The following is a 19,225-nucleotide window of genomic DNA, read 5'->3' on the forward strand; positions in this document are numbered from 1 at the left end:
GTTAAGGATCCGGCGTTGCTGTGAGCTGTGGTGTAGGTCACAGACATGGCTCGGATCCCATGTTGCTGTGGCTCTGGCGTAGGCTGGTGGCTATGGCTCCGATTTGACCCCTAGCCTGGGAACCTCCATATGCCATGAGAGCAGCCCAAGAAAGGGCAAAAAGACAAAAAAAAAATGAAATGAACTATTGAATAAAATTGATGTCCCCTCATTAAGGAAAAGGGGAGCGTTGCTTACTTTTAACATCGGTAGGCAAGTTGCTTACTTACACGTTGCTCCCTTCCTTGCTGGTGACTAAGCTGTTTTCAGTCAGTCTTCTAAGGTTCTGGCTGGGATCAAACCAACCCTCCTTTCTTCTCGCCTGCTTCTCTTTGCTTTTCTTTCATCAGCAATTTACAGTCATCAATGTTTTGCATACCTGCTAGATATTCTCTACTAGAAAAAAGTCTAGGGCTTTTTTGGTGTCCTCATTTCCTGTGTCAGTACGTGATGCTTAGTTAGGTACCCAGTTGCTAGTTGCTCAACTGAGATTATTTAACACATCATAATTCTAAAGGTATTTATGAAAACATATATTTAAAGGTATTTAAAGTACAGTTTTGATTTCTTGACAGAGGGTATCAGGGTGGGAAAGTAGCATACTTGGGGAGTGGTGAAATACAATGGTCACTATGTTGGTTTCCTAATAGCACTTATTTTTCTTAAGGCGTGTGACATTCCACTATAAAAGAAGCAGTCTGAGTTACTTTGGAGGTGTCTGTTCTCACACAAGGGGAGTTGGTGTGAATGAGGTAAATGTTATCAATTTTCCTAACGTAGAGTTTTATCTGTGCATCTGATCTCTTTCTTCCCGATGGCCTAGTTTATTTCCCTTCTCAGGCCTGTTTTGAATAATAATGACATGAGAGTATAGTATAAGTGGCTTGTCTTAGTAAATAGAACCCAAAGTGGTCTTTGATGTATTGTTTCCTATCATAATGATAGTTTTTCATATTGATCAGGCAAATGCAAACCAGATGGGCCCAGAGAGTTCTTGGCCTCTGTTGATAAATGTTTGTAAGCTCTTAATCCTTCCCGTATAACTTTAAAAAAAAATTATTTTCTTCTAGGCATGTTAGGTTTAATACACCCCAAAAGTCAAACCGACTAAGTCTAAACTTTGGTCAATACCTGAGTAATTATACTAGGCTGTCCCAGTAACTGTCATTCAGTGGAGACCTCTCTTGACAGATTTTTAGTAAGTTGAATTTATTCTTGGTTTGGTATGCGTTGACACGGGGCACAGTGTTTTCTGATTTGTATTTTATGTTTTCCTATGAGGATCACCAAGTTCTGAGAGATGCCACATAGTGAGAGAGGCTTTCTGCTTCTTGGGCCCAGTTGCAAGGAAGTGACAAGGAGCATAAGCCATCTTTCGATGCTGTGAGGCTCTACGTAGGGAACTGAGATGATATGTGGTCATGATTAAGAAATAATAACTAGCTTTGTGCCCTCTCTCAAATGTTTCCCACACACTTTCAACTCTGAAAAACAGTATGGTCTTCCAATGGCAGTGGCACAAGTATTATCGCAGAGCCTGGCTCAAAACCTTGGAATCCAATGGGAACCTTCTAGCAGAAAGCCAAGTATGTACACTGACCTTCTTACTTTCATGTGCCATTCTGTCTGTATAATGCATGTCCAGTCAATAACTAAATATTTTTTTATTCCTAAGTCATAATAGTTTCACTATAGTATAATCTCCTTCCTTTCAACAAATGACAAATTGAGCAATTTAAGGTAATTCTTCATCTGTGTGGGTTGTAGAAATGTCCCTTTCAAAATCCGCAAACTTGTACTCACTTTCTCTGGGTGTGATCAGCTTTTTCTCACACTGCAAAATGTTTTGGGGGAGGGGTGAATATTCACTCTCTGAGTTCTAACTGGTTGAGTATAGACACAGGATGTCAAGGAGGCTCCATCATAAGCACAGTTAGATCAGAAAATAGCTTGGGTCTAGAGCTGAAAGGAGTGCAAACTCTAGTTAAACTTAACCCATGTAGTACCATCAGAAACATCAGAGAAGGTTTCTGTACAGGCAGCCCTGTCTCAGGACCCCATGGGGCTGTGTGGGAGAGGATAGCGCTCTTCCGCTGGGCAGTTAGAACCAAAAGGGTGCACAGACAGCCACCAGTCCCATCCAGGAAGGAAACACAGCCAGTGGCTGCTGGGTGTCACTCTCCTCATTAACCAGAGGAGAGGCAGGTGGAAAGACAGGGCTGAGATTCCAGTGGCAAAGTATTGAAGGCTCACAATAGTTTTGCTGGGGGAGCCCATGAACATTTTGAATTTCCTTTAAAATCAGTATAAAACCAACCTGGATTCCTCTTTATTCCAACGCAATAGTAAAATCTAGTTTCTAATACACTTTTATAGCAGAAGCCCAAAGTGCCTAGAACGCACACAGTGCGATCCTGTGGAAAGACTGAGGTATTCATTCCAACTGGTCTCTTACCTAAGAAATTAAGTGGAAGTCTACTCTCTTCTGTGAAACATATCAGATTTAAAATAACATCAGGAGTGGAGGTCTCCCTTCCCACCTCAGCCTTCCCAAAGAAGAAAAGGACACAAATCTACTTTGATGTTATCTTATATCCTACATTTTATACTTTTTGGTCTACTATCAAATAATTGTCATTAATGCACAGAGTTGTAGAAACTTGAAACAAAATATATATCCAGGGGGTCTTGATTCCCTTTAAGGGCATATTAAGCCATCACTTTATGGGTATAGTAAGTCTGGTGGCGTTTAGCAAGTCTCTGCAAACTTTCATCTCAATATCTTATACAGAGTATTTGCTTTCCTAGGGAGACACATAGAGCACATTAAAGGAAGTGATTCAGGTTTCATTGGCTGCTCTTGGCACCTAAAAATCAGCAAGGAGTAGGACCAGGTTTATGACCTTATGAAAAGCCTGGAGCCGGAAGAGGCCCGTGCTGGGGTCAGCTGAGAGATGTTACTGAGTTGGATGATGGCATAAGGTGAAAAAGAGGCATAGTGCCTGGCATAGCGCTTTCCTTCTTAAGATTCCTTATTCCTCTGTGAATTATCGTTTAGGTAGAATTGTTGTGAACTTTGAATTTTTAAAAATCCATTTAGAAGTCTTTAAAAATATCTTTATCAAATTAAAGAGCACAGGAGAAAATACATGAAAAGAACCGCCCATCACAATATCCATATGTCCATCTATGGTATCCATGTTATGCTTGTAATTGTTATTTAATTTAGATGATTTTGCATTTTTATTTTAGATTGCTCTCTCTTACTGACCCTTTTAGCTTAGCGTTCTTCAGTTTCCGGCTGATTGTTGCTTTGACTCTGGCAAATTGAATTCTCTTCTCTAATGTCCGGTGTGCTCTGCTAGCAGGACTTCAGTGAGGACTTATTGCATTTGTGCAGTAGAGCTTTGCAGTTCTCAGAGTGCACCAAGGCTACCATCTCACGTGAGCACCAGATCACTCTGGGAGATAGGCAGAAAGATGCATTCCCATTTTAGGTGTGGAAACCTGAGACCCAAGAAATGCTAAGTCATGTGGCTATGAAACTCATCAGATAGAACTTGCACTAGAACTCAGGTTTTCTGATTGCTAGACCAGGGTTCTTTTCAGTAATCATTGGAAGGAACAAATGAAAGGAGATACAGTTTTATTTCTTGCAGTTGTTGTCTTAGGAAGCGAACTATACTGTTGCAAAGGATAAAGAATTGCTGATTTAAAAGAAATAGATTTTGTTTGCTGAGATTTCACGTTCTGTACCTAGTTGACATGGAATTAGTAATAAGGAATTATTTCAAGAGCTGTGATGCAAATTAAAGATGTGACTGTTGTTGTTTCCCTTTTCTTCTGTTGCTTTTTCTCGTTTCATTGGACTAGAATGTGACTGCACAGAATCCTGGGGTGGCTGCATCATGGAGGAAACAGGGTAAATTTTTATTGTACATGCATTTGATATACACCTGTTACTAAAATTGCTGCATATAATTAGTTACAGTCTCTCAGGTTCTGGTCTTTTAGGATAAGCCTTAGTATAAATTCAGTAATTCGTTAGCTGATATTTTAAAAAATGAAAGGGGTAATTAACATTATACTTGAATTTTTTTTGTCTTTCTTTTTTGGCCATCCCACGTCATGTGGAGCTCCCCAGCCGTGGATCAGATTCAAGCTGCGGTTGCAACCTATGTTGCAGGTGCAACAATGCCAGATCCTTTAACCCTCTATGCTGGGCCTGGGATCAAACCTGCGTCCTGGCGCAGCAGAGACACCACTGATCTTGTTGCACCACAGCAGGTTCTCCTACACATGAATTTATTATTTAATGTTGGTAATAAAAGTAAAATAAAGTAGCTACTTCTACTTCTATTAACCATTAAAGGAAGTGCATGATTAAATGCTTCTAAGTTTAGCGGATGCATTAATTTTTTAGTACACTTAGGATAAAAGCTGATTGTCTGTCAGTGAAAATCAATTTAGTCCACAATTTATATTTTAAGGAACCGTAAATAGACTTGTCATAAAAATTGTACTAGTTACACTATTTATATAATCAATAAAAGTTAAAAAAAAATTCAGACAGATTTATTGTGTCTAAATTAGGTAGTCTTCTACTGAAAGACATTTGATCATTTCCTCACCTAAGTCCTCCCTCCTGCTGTGCGTACTTTGGAAACTGGAGCAGCCTCCCAAGGGTTGCATCTGTGAACCAAGGCCTGGAAACGTGGCACTCTTTCCCAGGGACCCCTGCCCCGTGGGAGCCACTGCCCCAAGGCCCCCTAAGCTAGAGCCCACTCCTAGTAGATGGAAGAGGTTTCTTCACTCACTTGTGTCTCCATCTTCCTTTGCCCAAGCCCAACATCTGCTCGACACAGACCATTTCTGGTCCTGCCCCTCCCTATGAGACCCAATTGCCAGGATCCCTGACCTGCTTATTCAGAGTCCCTTCCTTATTCTTGCACCAGGAGTCTAGCTCCTGGGCACAAGAGGCTTGTGAGATATGGGCTTGAAGAGAGAGTCAGCCTTTATGCCTGCTGCATATATGACTGAATCACTTTGTTGTACAGTAGAAATTATCATAACATTGTAAATCAACTATGCTTCAGTAAAAGTGTAAAAAAATGAAAAAAAGAACACATGCTTCTAGGAATGTATTTTAAACTTGAAACAGTTAGCTTTCTTGCTCCCCTTACTATTGAACCATAGTTTAGCCACATTATGGCCTAAACAGGTTTTTTTTGAGACCTCCTATAGGCCAGTAACACCATTTATAATATTGGTTCTATTGGGAGAGGTCCCTTGTCTTCTAAACTTCTGATTTCCAAATGAATGTTTAGATGGACTACCCATAGGATATAATAAAACTATTTAAACTTAATACGTATTTTCTCAAGTATACAGTTTACGTAGTTCTTGTTACGAGATCATTGTCAACAATGGTACGTCTATACAGTACCCTCATCCATCAGGAAATATAAAACTATTGGATTGTATCCTGGAGGAAGTGACCTAGCACTCTCCAATCAGGTACTCTGTCAAAGTGGTCCAAGGAATCAACGTGTATGATTCAGTTTGACCTTGACCATATATAACATTCCTCTATGTACTAACCTAGTGACACTAGTTTGATTAATTAACTCACAAAGGGGTTCATATTATGGTCCTGCTAAACCATGAATATAACCAAATAGTGTTTAAAGTTGAGAATAAAGAGTTCTAATTCTGGTTTGACTGTGTGTATATACACTGGAAACGTACATAGTCTCTTTAGGGTTTCCTCGTTTACCTCAATTGCATTGCTGAAGCCTGCAAGGTACAGTCTTTAATCAATTAACCCTTAAAACTCCCTCTTCCATAGCAAAATCTAGTAGGGTCCGAAGCTCCTTTTATTCAAGACAGAGTCAAAAAAAAAAAAAAAGTGCTTACCTTTTCTGAGACAGAGCAAATAAAAATGACCACATTTAATATACAGATGAAGAAATTTGTGATAAAGTTTTCAAAAACTCTTTCAAGCCTGAGCACAGAAGGGCTTGACTGGTGAGGAGGTTGTAAGCTAGCCCCCAAATCTGCCATTTTCTCTGAACTTCTATTTTTACAAACTCTACCACCCATGCTTATTTAGCAGTTTGAACATAAGGGCCTTGTCAAAATTTGCGTAGAATCATCTGGATCCTACAAAAGTGATCATTTTGTTCTAATTCAAGGGTTTTAATTTTCTTCTCTGAGGACTGCTTTGGTAAATTGTTTACATAATTGATTCCTTATTTCCTTAGGGTATCCCATTCCAGAAAGTTCTCAAAGTGCAGCATTTTGGAGTATAGAGACTTTTTGCAGAGAGGGGGCGGAGCCTGTCTTTTCAACAGACCAACAAAGGTTAGTAACTTGGAAAGTGTAATTATTTCTCCAATTTTTTTTTTTTTTCACAAGGGAACTATGCCAAGCCTCAGATACTTGTCTGGGAAAGCAGGTTTCTTTCCATATTAATGTTTAGTTACAAAAGTCTTCATCATATTAAGGATTAAGTGTTGTTTAAAGCAGTGATAAAACCATAACTTCACTGTTTTGAAGCTCTGGTGTTTCTGTGCTAGCTGCACCCCCTTCTCAGCCTCTCCTTCCAAAAACCCATAGTCCTTCAATTCAGATATTTTTGAAAAGTTCACGTTAGGATTTTCACTCTGCTGTAAGAGAGTCGGCTAGATTAAGATAGAAAACTTTAGCCCATTTCGCTGATAAAAATTCCATTTCGCCTCCACATTCTCTCTAGTGGTATAACTAATTTCTTGGCTTTTTCCCTCCCTCCCTTCCTCACCCCCTCCTTCTTTCCTTCCTTCCTTCCTTCCTTCCTTCTTTCCTTCCTTCCTTCTTTCTTTCCTTCCTTCCTTTCTCTCTCTCCCCTCTTTCTTAATCTATTCTCCCAGACAGAAAGCATTATTAATATCAGCTAGCCAGAAAAAATAACCCAAAGTATTAATGAATACCATAAATACATATATGTATGTATATCATGTATACATTTTGGGAGGGAGGAGGTCCACGTCATCAATTAGCATTTCCTTAAAATTCATATATACAATGTCACAATCTCTTATCCACAATTCCTTCATTCAAAAACTTTGAAAATTGAAAGTGCTTTTTATGAGTTTGCAGAAAATGTAGTGGACAGTAAAACTTGTCCTGAACTGAAAATCTTTATCCCTCACAGTGTAAATATTCATAAATCTTGCAGAAATAGTAATGTGTTTGATTATAGGGTGTATACTAGGCTCCTAAGAGCTATTATGTAAAACACAGTAAAATGCATCATACTTTCCTAAAATCCGTGGAGTTCCTGTTGTGGCTCAGCAGGTTAAGAATGCAACTACTATTCATAAGGATGTGGGTTCCACTGCTGGCCTCACTCATTTGGTTAAGGATCCAGAGTTGCTGTGAGCTGAGGTGTAGATTGCAGATGCAGCTCAGATCCTGTGTTGCTGGGGCTGTGGCTTAGGCCAGCAGTTGCAGCTCTGATTGAACCCTAGCCTGGGAACTTACATATGCCATTGGTGTGGCTGTAACATAAATAAATAAATAAATAAATAAGTAAGTAAATAAAATCCAACAAGGCCAGAATTCTTAAACTCACTGGCTATACAGCTTTTGGTTAAGGAACTGGACCTATAGTGGGAGTCGAAGTTGCTCAACAGGCAGAAAGAGGATCAGTGCAAATTAGCAGATGGCATAGAAATTCTAACATGGTAGATTTCATATTTCCTTTAAGATACCACGTCATAAGTCAAATATAATCCATTGCTATACAAAATGTTTAATCCTCTGCAAAATGAGAGAGCAGTGAAATCATGTTAGCCTTTAAGAGAAAAATCGGTGACTAATGTGGATAACTGACAGAATAATTTATTCCTATCCCCATAATTAAATGATACTGCTAAGTTAGGGGTGATACTTTGATGCCTGACATCTGTTTAAAGTCTCAGGAAGGCTGCAAAAAAAGAAATAGTGACCTTGGATCATTAAACTCAGCCGCCTGCCTTTCATGACATTGATCTCAAGGCAACAGAAATCTAAAAGCTTCGGAGTGTTTAAAATGGGTGCAATGAGTAATGATGAATTAATGTGAGCTGCTGGCAGTTCTGAATTGCAATGTACATGGCTAATTTTACCTGCCTTGCAGCTCACCAGCTAATTATAAGCATCACGCCTGAGGAAACAACACTGAGTTGTTTGAAAATATTAAGATCTCTGGAGTGTGTATAAGGATCCATCATTAGGTTTCTGAAAGTGCCTATGAGTAGAAAGAAAATTATTCCAATAATGTAGAGACTAAATAGAAATAACTATACATCTTCAGTTTTTAAAGTTAGTAAATACGGAGTTATTTCTTTTTATTTTATTTTATTTTTATTATTTTTTAGGGCTGCACCCACAGCATATGGAAGTTTCCAGACTAGGGGTCGAACCAGAGCTGCAGCTGTCGGCCTAAGCCACAGCCACGGCAACATGGGATGAAAGTTGCATCTGTGACCTACACCACAGCTCTCGGCAATGCCACATCTTTAACCCACTGAGCAGGGTCAGGGATCAAACCCGCATCCTCATGGATGCTAGTCAGATTTGTTCCCACTGTGCCACAATGGGAACTCCCTGGAATTATTTCTTTTTAATCAACCTATTAGAATCATTTTTAAAAGCCCCTTTAGTTTATATGTATGTGTCAAGGAACTGATTTTTTTCCAAGCATTGTAGTTGATGGATGGATGGAGGTGTGTTTTATGCGTTATTTTCGTATTATCTCTGTGCATCTTTTCTGGGCTCTGGGAACCTTCTCAGCTGCCAAGATTTCCCTCTGGCTTGTGGTAGTGACCTGTCTCAGGATGGAAGAAGAGTCTTAAGAAGGAAGTCTAGCATGGGAGGGGTACATGGGGAGGCTGTCGTGTTCTCAGGTCTTTCTCAGTGAAAGGCAGCCCTTCCTTGGGTGTGAGCCGCTGCTTGGGAAGGAGTCTCTTGCTTCCTCTCATAGACATGGCTCTGAGCGTTTGGGTTGGGATGTCCTGCTCTAATCTTCACCTGAGTGCAGTGGACGAACACAGAAATCTTGCCCCAGGTGATGGGAAATGGGAATGTTTCTTATAAATAATCAGCTGCCTCAACAATTGGTCTTTTATACAGTTTATTTGGCAAGCATGTTCATAGCACCAGTAAGGAGGGTGGATTATTCTAGAAATCTGACTCCTCCATTGTTCCAGGAATGACTGAGATATTTCTAGACATCTGCACATATCTCTGCACATTTACTTAATAGGCTTCAGATCGTGCAGACTTCTTTTCCATGAGACTGATGGGCAAGGCTTTCCAACACCATTTTCTCCCGAAGTTTATTTGCATTTACTTGATGGTATATTTCACATTTAGCTGTGATTGAAGCGTGTTTATCTTTTTGACAGTTTTTATATCTTCTCAGCTGCCTGGATATAAGTCAGTAAATTAGGTATCTGCGAGTCCTATTAGCAATGCATTTCAGCTCCATTAGCAAATATGAGAAGTGATCTATTCTGCTTGACAGCTCATCTCTATAAAAAGTAACACTAATGGTAGAGGTCATCTCTGGAGCCCAAATGCAGCGAATCCTCCAAGAGATATTAGCCCACTGAGAATGTGTTTTTAGAAATGTTATTGATAAGTGAACAGCGTTTAAAACACAGACGTATTTGTAAGATGCCATAACAACAGATCAGAGGATATGACACGATAGCTGTTGATAGGGCCATGTATGTAGCCTGATGGATGTGCTGATTTTCTGTGATGAATTTAAATGTTTTCCCTTTATCTTTCTAATCTCTTTCAGCTGTTTGAGCCCACAGAATGTGGAAACGGCTATGTGGAGGCTGGGGAGGAATGCGATTGCGGTATCCATGTGGTAGGTATAGGAGATCTTTTTCCACCTTCAGTACAACTCCTACCCAGAGCAAACCAAAACAGCATTAGTGAGAAGCCTGCACTCTCATACATTGTGGGCTTACTGCCTTTACTTCTGAGCTCTCTCATCAATGCTTAATCTTCACGCAGGCACATTAGAATTAATCATGTCCTGATGGCCTCATCTGAAAAAAAACCTAATGGAGTCTTCTAATCAAATTCCCTCTTTCTTAAATATTTGGAGGTCATATTCATCTCCGACAGGTTTTTACTAAATCGTGAAAATTCTTTCTGGATTGTATACCTATTCTTGGTTTTGGAAAACTAGATTGACTATTAAGAATATAATAGAGCTGGAGTTCCCCTTGTGGCGCAGTGGGTTAAGGACCTGATATTGTCTTTGTGAGAATGTAGGTTCAATCCCTGGCCTCCCTCAATAGGGTAAAGATCTGGCGCTGCTGCAAGCTGGGGAGTAGGTCACAGACAAGCCTCAGATCCAATGTTGCTGTGGCTGTGTGCGGCACAAGCTGGCAGCTGCAGCTCTGATTCGACCCCTAGCCTGGGAACTTCCATATGCAATAGGTGCAGCCTTAAAAAAGAAAAGGAATATAATAGAGCTAACCAAGGGGAGGGTGCCTACTAAAAAATAAGCTTCCTTTTGGGTAGAGAAGCCCTTTCAGAGAAGATCATACTTTGCTGAGAAGCGTAGCAGGAAGGAATCTATGATTGCTTAAAGTGATTCATTCTTTCCTAAAATACTTGGTCCCCATTCTGTAAATCTCCTCATGTGGATTTTGCCTGAGTCACGTGTGGAGAGTGTTCAATGACCAGTGGGCAGGTCTCCTCATGTACTCACTGACGTGTCTTCTGTAGGAATGCTACGGACTGTGCTGCAAGAAATGCTCTCTCTCCAACGGTGCCCATTGCAGCGACGGGCCCTGCTGTAATAGTACCTCATGTCTTGTGAGTTCTCTGACAGTTTCATCTTTCTTTTCCTTGACTGACGTATGCGCCACATATTGCAGTGGGTATATTAAGCATTTGTTTAACTTGTCACAAAATTTGTTGATCGACATTGTGCATATTAGCCTAGCAGTTTTATGGGATCAATCTACCCAAATATTGCGTGTTACAATTATCTTTACATGGTTCACTACGGGCCGTCCCATTTTCCAGTGCCTCCCCAAGAAAATCTACCTATAATCCTTCCAAAATAAACATTGAGAATTGCCTAACCCAGTGAAAACCAAATTGAATAATTGAATAGAAAAGGGACAATCCCTGTGGTCTTTTTCATAATATGCCCTACTTATAACATTTTTCTTTAAAATTCACCCTCATTTTTTTTGGATCCTGAGCATAAAACCTGGTGCTCATATGTTCACATTTGACTTTTAAAATAACCTCGTAAAGGCAAGAAAGGGAGATAAGGAAGATAGTTATATGTGTGTGTTCATCAGTGTATATTCATAACTCATGTATGTGTGGATACCTAGTTACTTCCATCTTTAGAGACCTCTGGTTAATTTTTGAAAAGTCATTTTTTAAAAACCTTCCTTTTTTCTCACCTTTGAAATCTCTAATATTCTTTATAAACACAAACATGATGTGATTTTTATTTTATTCAGTACCAAAGGGGTATTATGCGTAGGGTATTGTAGGAGAATCTAGCTTAGTTTGTACTTGCCTTACGTCCCCAACCAGATGATAAATTTCTTGACACACAAAAATGCATTGTATTTATGAAGCAGTCGTTGGAGGTTGGAGTCGCTGAAGGGGGAAGTCACATGAATTCCTTGAAATCTGATTGTGTATATTTAGCCAAAGCAAGACTAATTGCAAAGTGAATAGCTAGATTGGTGCAGGTTGGGTGTGTCCATTAGTCTTCCAAGAGATCCCAAATGTTTTAGTGTTTTGCCCTTTTGTCTTAAGCCGCACCAGTATTTCTCCTTTGCATGCTGGCTATTGCATTGTTCTCCAAAAAGAATACTCTGAGATAGTGGATTTGGAAATCTGAACATCTCATGCCTTGGTTAATGATACATATTTACTGCAGAGAGTGGGACTTCGGTATTGTCTCCCTTCTGGAACTATCTTGCTAATTTGTAAAAAGAATTTGGCTGTGGCTACAAAGGGTGCCATGATTGTTGCCGAATATCAGAATGCTAACTTTCTGAAATGTTAATTGCTACCTGTTCCTAACACTGAGTTTTGATTTACAGTTTCAGCCACGTGGGTATGAATGTCGGGATGCTGTGAATGGGTGTGATATTACCGAATATTGTACTGGAGACTCTGGCCAGGTGAGGCAAACTGAGTTTTAGGTAATGCATCTTACTTGCAAATACGTATTTTAAAGCTTTCAGTTTGGATTGAGTGTGTGAATGTGATTTGGTTCTTTTGTGTCTTGTTTTGCTTTGTTTTCTAGTAATTTCTAGCTCTCCACCATGCTTTTATTTCAGGAATGTTTACTGTGGTTTTTTAGACCTAAAAAATCTCTTTTCTTCCAAATTTCCTCTTTATAATGAGTTCCCTTTATATCGTTTAGACCAATGAATTGACTTTCTTTCCTGGTCCTTATATCTAAAACAGTACATTCACACTGATGAAGCAATAATAGTACAATTTTCAAACATTTTAAAGCCGCAAAACCCTTTTTTCTTTTTCTTTTTCTTTTTCTGGCCACACTCATGGTATGTGGAAATTCCTGAGCCAGGTATTGAACCTGAGCCACAGCAGTGACCTAAGCTGCTGCAGTGTCAGCGCCAGCTCCTTAACCTGCTGAGCTACCAGGAAACTCCCACAAAACCTTTTCTTTAACAACATTTTGGACCAGAGCCCAGTGTAGAAAGCTAGGACCAAGGACTGAATAGCACTGCTGTGGTTGACATGGGATTAGGGACAGAAACTCGCCTTCCTCTGCTCTGTCTCCATCTCACTCCACTGATGTAGTCCCAGCTTCATGGCCCACACACTTGGCATGGTCTTCTTCTTCTTGTTTTTTTTTTGTTTTTTGTTTTTTTTTTTTTGCATTTAGGGCTGCACATGCAGTATATGGAAGTTCCCAAGCTAGGGTAGAATCAGAGTTGCAGCTGCTGGCCTATGCCATAGCCACAGCAATGCCAGATCCCTGACCCACTGAGCGAGGCCAGAGATCAAACCCACATCTTCATGGATACTAGTCAAATTCCTTTCTTCTGTGCCACAATGGGAACTCCCTGAGCTGCTTTTTAAATTGACAATTTATAAGAGAATAAATAATACTTGTGTCACTGAAAGAAATCCTGGGCAAACAATACTGGATGATGTAATAAAGATATTTTTGAGGAGTTGCTGTTGTGGCTCAGTGGGTTAAGAACCCAGTGTTGTCTCTCTGAGAATGCTGGTTCCATCCCTGGCCTTGCTCAGTAGATTAAGGATCCAGTGTTGCTGTGGCTGTAGTATAGGCTGCAGCTGCATCTTCAGTTCGACCCCTGGCTTGGGAACTTCCACATGCCATAGATGTGTGCATAATTGGTGGTATAGTGGTGAGCATAGCCGCCTTCCATGTGCCACAGATTTGGCAGTTAAAAAAAAAAAGATGTTTTTGAAAGAGGTGAGAAATGTGTTTTGTTGGCACTATAAGATATGTCATCAAAATAGGAGCATAAGGAGATCCCTTGTGTCTCAGTGGGGTTAAGGATCCAGCATTGTCACTGCTGTGGCTGGGGTTACTCCTGTGGTATAGGTTCAGTCTCTAGCCTGAGAACTTCCACATGTGACGACATGGCCAAAAAAATAAATAAATAAATAAAAATTTTTAAAAAATGAAAGTACACCACAATTTAAGCACATTTAAAGACGATCGCACTGTGGAAACGACCTCAATTGGACCTTCCTGCCCAGCATAAAACTAGGGGCTCAAATGGCATTTAGAGACTGAATCCAGAGCTCTGCCCACAGGCAGAATAAAGTACAGAGATTTATAGTTCTTCTGTTTTAAATGTCTCCAGAGAACATTAGACACTCCATAATTTCCCTTGTTAAATGTTTCAGTGATAAGCAACTGGTTTTTATTCACCTAAACTAAGGAAATTGATTAGAAATCTTCTGTGTAGCCATGACAGTTTACAATACGAACTTTTTTAATTGGTGAAAAATTCTGCTAGTTTTTTCCCTACTGAAACAGCGGAAACGTCAAATATGACAAAATCTTAGACCCTGATGTGTCTATTCTCGAAGCAAAATTTCTTTTGCAGTTTTGGTTGTGTTTATCTTGGTGTGAGTGAATAATTAATGTGGGCTGATGAATAAGATAATAATGGTGTTTCGAGTGGATTTGTATGGATGAAAGTGGCCACGGGAATCTCTGTTTTTGTGCAGCTGGCCCGGTAGGCCAAGTTCTTGGGCTGATAATTACAACTTTTGGATAGTCACCATCAGGTTGAATGAAAGCTGGGGTGAATGAAAGCTTACATGAGAGTCAGTTGTTCTTTAGAAGATGTAGAACCAGAGCAGTTAATCTCAACGTGTTCCTTCATAAGTAATCCTTCTCAGCAATTCTAAATTAGTTCTATTATCTTTCCGTAGTGACCTCGATGAACAGCTTGATATTGCAGATTAGAATAACTTGATTGCATCTTTGTGGGTCATTTATTTACTTTCCCAGTCATTGAGCAGCTTTTCTCTAGTAATTGAGCCCTGTTTTGTTCTACTTGCTGAGGAGGCAGCAGGGACAGAAAATCCCTGCCCGCTCAGCTCACATGAGGATGGGGACAATAGACCAATACATTCGTAAAATATACGAATCCTTAGTTGGTGATAAGTGTTATAGAGAAGAAGGAACGAACAGAGGATGGCAAAGCAAGAATACCGGCATTGGGGGGGGGTCCCCGTTTTGAAGGCCGTGGTTAGAGAAGGCTTCTCTGAGATGCTGATATTTGAGCAAAGTCCTAAAAAAAGTGAGAGAGCAAGCCAGGCCGAAATCTGGGGGGACAAATGGAGGAAGAAGAGCAAGGATGAAGACCGTGGGATGGCAGCATGGCTAACCTTCATGTGGAGTCAGGTCTTTGTGGTAGAGGGTAGGAATGAGGTCAGAGGGACGATGGTGGGGGCAGCATGGGGGCAGGTCAGGATGGACTTAGACAGCCTCTAAGTAGATTGGGAAGCCATTGAGCAGAGGGGCGACATGATGTGGCTTGGTTTTTAAAGGGACACTGGTAACCATACAGACTGTGAAGAGACAAGAGTGGAAGCACAGCAGTAGGAGGCTGTCGCATAAGCAAGCGAGAGCTGGTGATGAGGATGGAGAAAAGTGGTCAGATGGTGATTCTATTTTGAAGGAAGAGCTACTAGGATTTGTTGACAGGCTAGGAGAGTATGAGAAAAAGAGAGAAACGACAGGATGACACCATGGTTTGGGACTATCATTTACCAAGAAGGTGAAAACAGAGAGAGGACTCTGTTTCTTCTTCACATGCCACTCCCATGCACTTTTTTTTTCCCTTTTCACCTTTGCTTTGAACACTGTAGCAGAGCCTTGAATTTGAACTTTGGTGTTCTTTTTTGTTTGCTTTTTTTAGCTTTCTTAAATATGGTAAATAGAACGCATAGAGAGTAAAAGTTTAAATTTATTCAGGGTAATACTGGGGGGGAAACAAACTTTTTTTTTTGTCTTTTTAGAGCCACACCTGAAGCATGTGGAGGTTCCCAGGCAAAGGGTTGAATCAGAGCTGTAGCTGCCGGCCTACACCACAGCCACAGCAACACCAGATCCGAGCTGCATCTGCGGCCTACACCACAGCTCATAGCAATGCCAGACCCTTAATCCACTGAGCAAGGTCAGGGATCAAACCTGTGTCCTCATGGATACTAGTCAGATTCATTTCTCCTGAGCCACAGCGGGAACTTGTGAAGTGTACTTAAAAACCAAACAAAAGATCTCACAAATAGACCCGGTAAAAGAACTGCCACACCACGATTGTTCTCGTAACAAATTTGTAGTTCAAAAGGTCAGAAGCGTAATGGAGAAACAGGGCTTATTTCATGAGTTGAAGGGCAGGGCATTTCGTTGATAGTAACGTGGCCTAGAGGTGAGTGTCGTGAGTGTCACAGGCAGATGCGATGGTTCCGCAGAGCCGAGTGAGGTCTTGTAAATTAGTTCCTGAACTTGTCCACTCCTGCGCAACAAGCCGATTTGTTCCCTCCCTTGTCCACTTTCATCTTGTCTCCCTTTAGCTCTCTCTGTAGGCAGGGGAACGTAAGTTACTACTCCAGTCCCTCTTGTGGAAAATAGAAACACATAAAAAGCACCCACTGCATGGACCAGTTGATTGATCCATTTCTACCAATGATAGGAGGATAAATTTGGATAACCTCCTTAAGGGGTTATTCATGTTTTCCTTATACGCTAACCATGCTTACGTTTTTTTGTTTTTTTTCTTTTTTTGTTTTTTGTTTTTTTGTCTTTTTGCTATTTCTTGGGCTGCTTCCGCGGCATATGGCGGTTCCCAGGCTAGGGGTTGAATCGGAGCTGTAGCCACCGGCCTATGCCAGAGCCACAGCAACGCGGGATCCGAGCCGTGTCTGCAACCTACACCACAGCTCACGGCAACGCCGGATCATTAACCCACTGAGCAAGGCCAGGGATCGAACCCACAACCTCATGGTTCCTGATCGGATTCGTTAACCACTGCGCCACGACGGGAACTCCTTTTTTTTTTTTTTTTTCGTTTTTCATTGCATTTTAATATATTGTGCAATAATCTGAAGGTACTTAACATGCTGAACATTAACGAAAAGGATTCTGTTTTTCAGTGCCCACCAAATCTTCATAAGCAAGATGGTTATGCATGCAATCAAAATCAGGTACGCTGGGCTATAGGTTGTAAATATGATTTTAAAAAGGTTGGTTTTCAAGGTTTTGGGGGCTTTTTTGGTAAATAATTTTGATGGGAGATCAAAACTCCAACAACAGTAAATTATTGCAATGGTCTTTTAATTTAGAGTGTATTTGTACGATATGAAATACTAAATATATTGTATTTATCCCTGGTGACAAACTATCCAGATTGAGGGTAAGGGAAGAAAATGTAATGGCTGAAGAATTAGGAATCTGATTTGTTGAGCTGTGGCTCTCTTTTACTCATTTCAGCCTTACTATTCGGGGAATGTACAAAAATCTGCTCTAGAGTGGCTGCTTTTTTCTTTTTCTTTTTTTTCCCTGAAGTTGTGTTGTACCCTAACCATTCACATGCAAGAGAAGTTAAAAATCATTTTGGTATCACCCAAAGAAATGTAGCAACTTTTGTATTCCACAAAATTAAAAAATTGAGATGATTAGTTTGGATTTAAAGAGCATACGATGACGTCTGTTCCGTGCTTTAGATTTTAACCATCATTCTTATGCTTCTCTTAAGACGTTTACAATTCTTTTTTTCACTGTGCAACTATTAGGGTGCTGAATAAAAAAAAAGAGAAAAATCTTATCTGAAACAATAAAAAGGAGAATTTGCAGTGAAATTTGAGGGAAAATGGAAGTGACTGTTTGTGCCTCACAATATGTGTTCTGTCCTCAGGGCCGCTGCTACAACGGGGAGTGCAAGACGAGGGATAACCAGTGTCAGTACATCTGGGGAACAAGTAGGTCCAGTTTTCCTGCCTGCTGGTCACACACAGGTTTCTCTAACATGCTTCGCTGCCAGTCTTACTGAAACGGATGTATAGCTTGGGATGTTTTTTGTTTGTTTTAATCTAGAAGAGGGTGAAGAGGATGGTGAATCTTAGTCACAAAACCTCAGCAAACAACTGCTAATGTTGGGGACTTGTCATCAGAACTGAACGGCAGGGAGTTCCCATTGTGGCGCAGAGGAAATGAATCCGACTAGTATCCATGAGGATGCGGGTTCCATCACTGGCCTCGCTCAGTGGGTCGGGGATCTGTGTTGCCATTAGCTATGGTGTAGGTTGCAGGCATCCCAAGTTGCTGTGGCTGTGGTGTAGGCCAGTGACTGCAGTTTTGATTTGACCCTAGCCTGGAACCTTCCAAATGCTGCGTGTGTGACCCTTGAAGAAAAAAAAAAGGGGGGGATTTCCCATCGTGGTGCAGCAGGAGTGAATCCAACTAGGAACCATAAGGTCACAGGTTCAATCCCTGGCCTTGCTCAGTAGGTTAAGAATCTGGTGTTGCCGTGAGCTGGGGTGTAGGTCACAGGCACAGCTTGGATCTGGCATTGCTGTGGCTGTGGCGTCGGCTGGTGGCTACATCTCCGATTAGACCCCTAGCCTGGAAACCTTCATATGCCACGGGTGTGGCCCTAAAAAGACAAAAGACAAAAAAAAAAAAAAAAAGAAAGAACAGAGCAGCATCCTTCAGTATTTGTGGCTGTGACAGAAGAGATGTTACATCCGTCCACTTGCAAAGATCAGGTAGAGGACAGTGGTCATGCCTGCTGTTCAGCCACTTGGGTGGTTTTCTTTGTACCTTGGATTTAATATGCACCCCCTCATGTTAGCTTTCTGTTCTTGTACCCCAGGAAAGTACAGAGTTGGTTTTTTTTGTTGTTTTTGTTTCTTGTTTTTAAATTCTGAAATTGATCATCTCAGTTCGAAGTGAAGGAACACAGGTACTTTGTGAGGAGTTCCTGTTGTGTTCAGCGGGTTAAGAACCCGACATTAGTATCCATGAGGATATGGGTTTGATCCCTGGCCTTGCTCAGTGGGTTAAGGATCCAGCATTGCCACAAGCTGCAACATAGGTCACAGATGCAGCTTGAATCTGGTGTTGCCATGGCTGGCAGCTGCAGGTCCAATTCAACCCCCTGACCTAGGAACTTCCATATGCCTTAGGTGTGGCCATAGAAAGAAAAACAAACAAACAACAAACAAACAAATAAAAAACAAGTACTTTCTGAGATTCAGGCAGGTAGCTAAAGATTCAGGTACATGGCGATGATTCTCAGTATATTCTCTGCATGTGAGTACACATATTCTCTGCCTGACCTTTGCAGGGCCTTGCCAGTGAACTTAAGTTCATGGAGGCCAGAATGGAAGAGAGAGAAATGGTTCTGCTTTGCTGGCTGAGCCTGGGTCAACCCATGGGTGAAAGCACGAAAAAGGAGACTCGGATCCATGTCCAAGTAGTTTCAGTGTTTGGCAAATATTGTTTAACTGGGAGATTTACTTCAGTTGTCTTTGACCAGGGAAAGATAATAGAGTCATATTTGCCTCTTTAAAAAGTTTAAAATCAAAATCCAAGTGCCAACATAAAATCTCAATGAGCTGACACAGACAGGGACAAACAGACTTG

At 40.8% G+C, this 19,225-nt stretch overlaps 1 protein-coding gene across 4 annotated transcripts in view; it reads left to right on the top strand.

Moving 5' to 3' along the window:
* ADAM23 (ADAM metallopeptidase domain 23) overlaps positions 1-19,225 on the top strand; it is a 213,110-nt gene that overhangs the window by 158,468 nt on the left and 35,417 nt on the right. For all 4 annotated transcript variants that reach the window (XM_047773332.1, XM_047773329.1, XM_047773331.1 and 1 more), the window contains exons 12-20: positions 707-791; positions 1,535-1,625; positions 3,913-3,961; positions 6,303-6,402; positions 9,869-9,940; positions 10,813-10,902; positions 12,162-12,242; positions 16,735-16,785; positions 17,496-17,559. In XM_047773332.1, the coding sequence (XP_047629288.1) occupies positions 707-791; positions 1,535-1,625; positions 3,913-3,961; positions 6,303-6,402; positions 9,869-9,940; positions 10,813-10,902; positions 12,162-12,242; positions 16,735-16,785; positions 17,496-17,559 (683 nt within the window). The remainder of the gene's footprint in view (positions 1-706; positions 792-1,534; positions 1,626-3,912; positions 3,962-6,302; positions 6,403-9,868; positions 9,941-10,812; positions 10,903-12,161; positions 12,243-16,734; positions 16,786-17,495; positions 17,560-19,225) is intronic.

This window comes from Phacochoerus africanus, chromosome 3 (genome assembly GCF_016906955.1).
Source record: "Phacochoerus africanus isolate WHEZ1 chromosome 3, ROS_Pafr_v1, whole genome shotgun sequence".
Taxonomy (NCBI): Eukaryota; Metazoa; Chordata; class Mammalia; order Artiodactyla; family Suidae; genus Phacochoerus; species Phacochoerus africanus.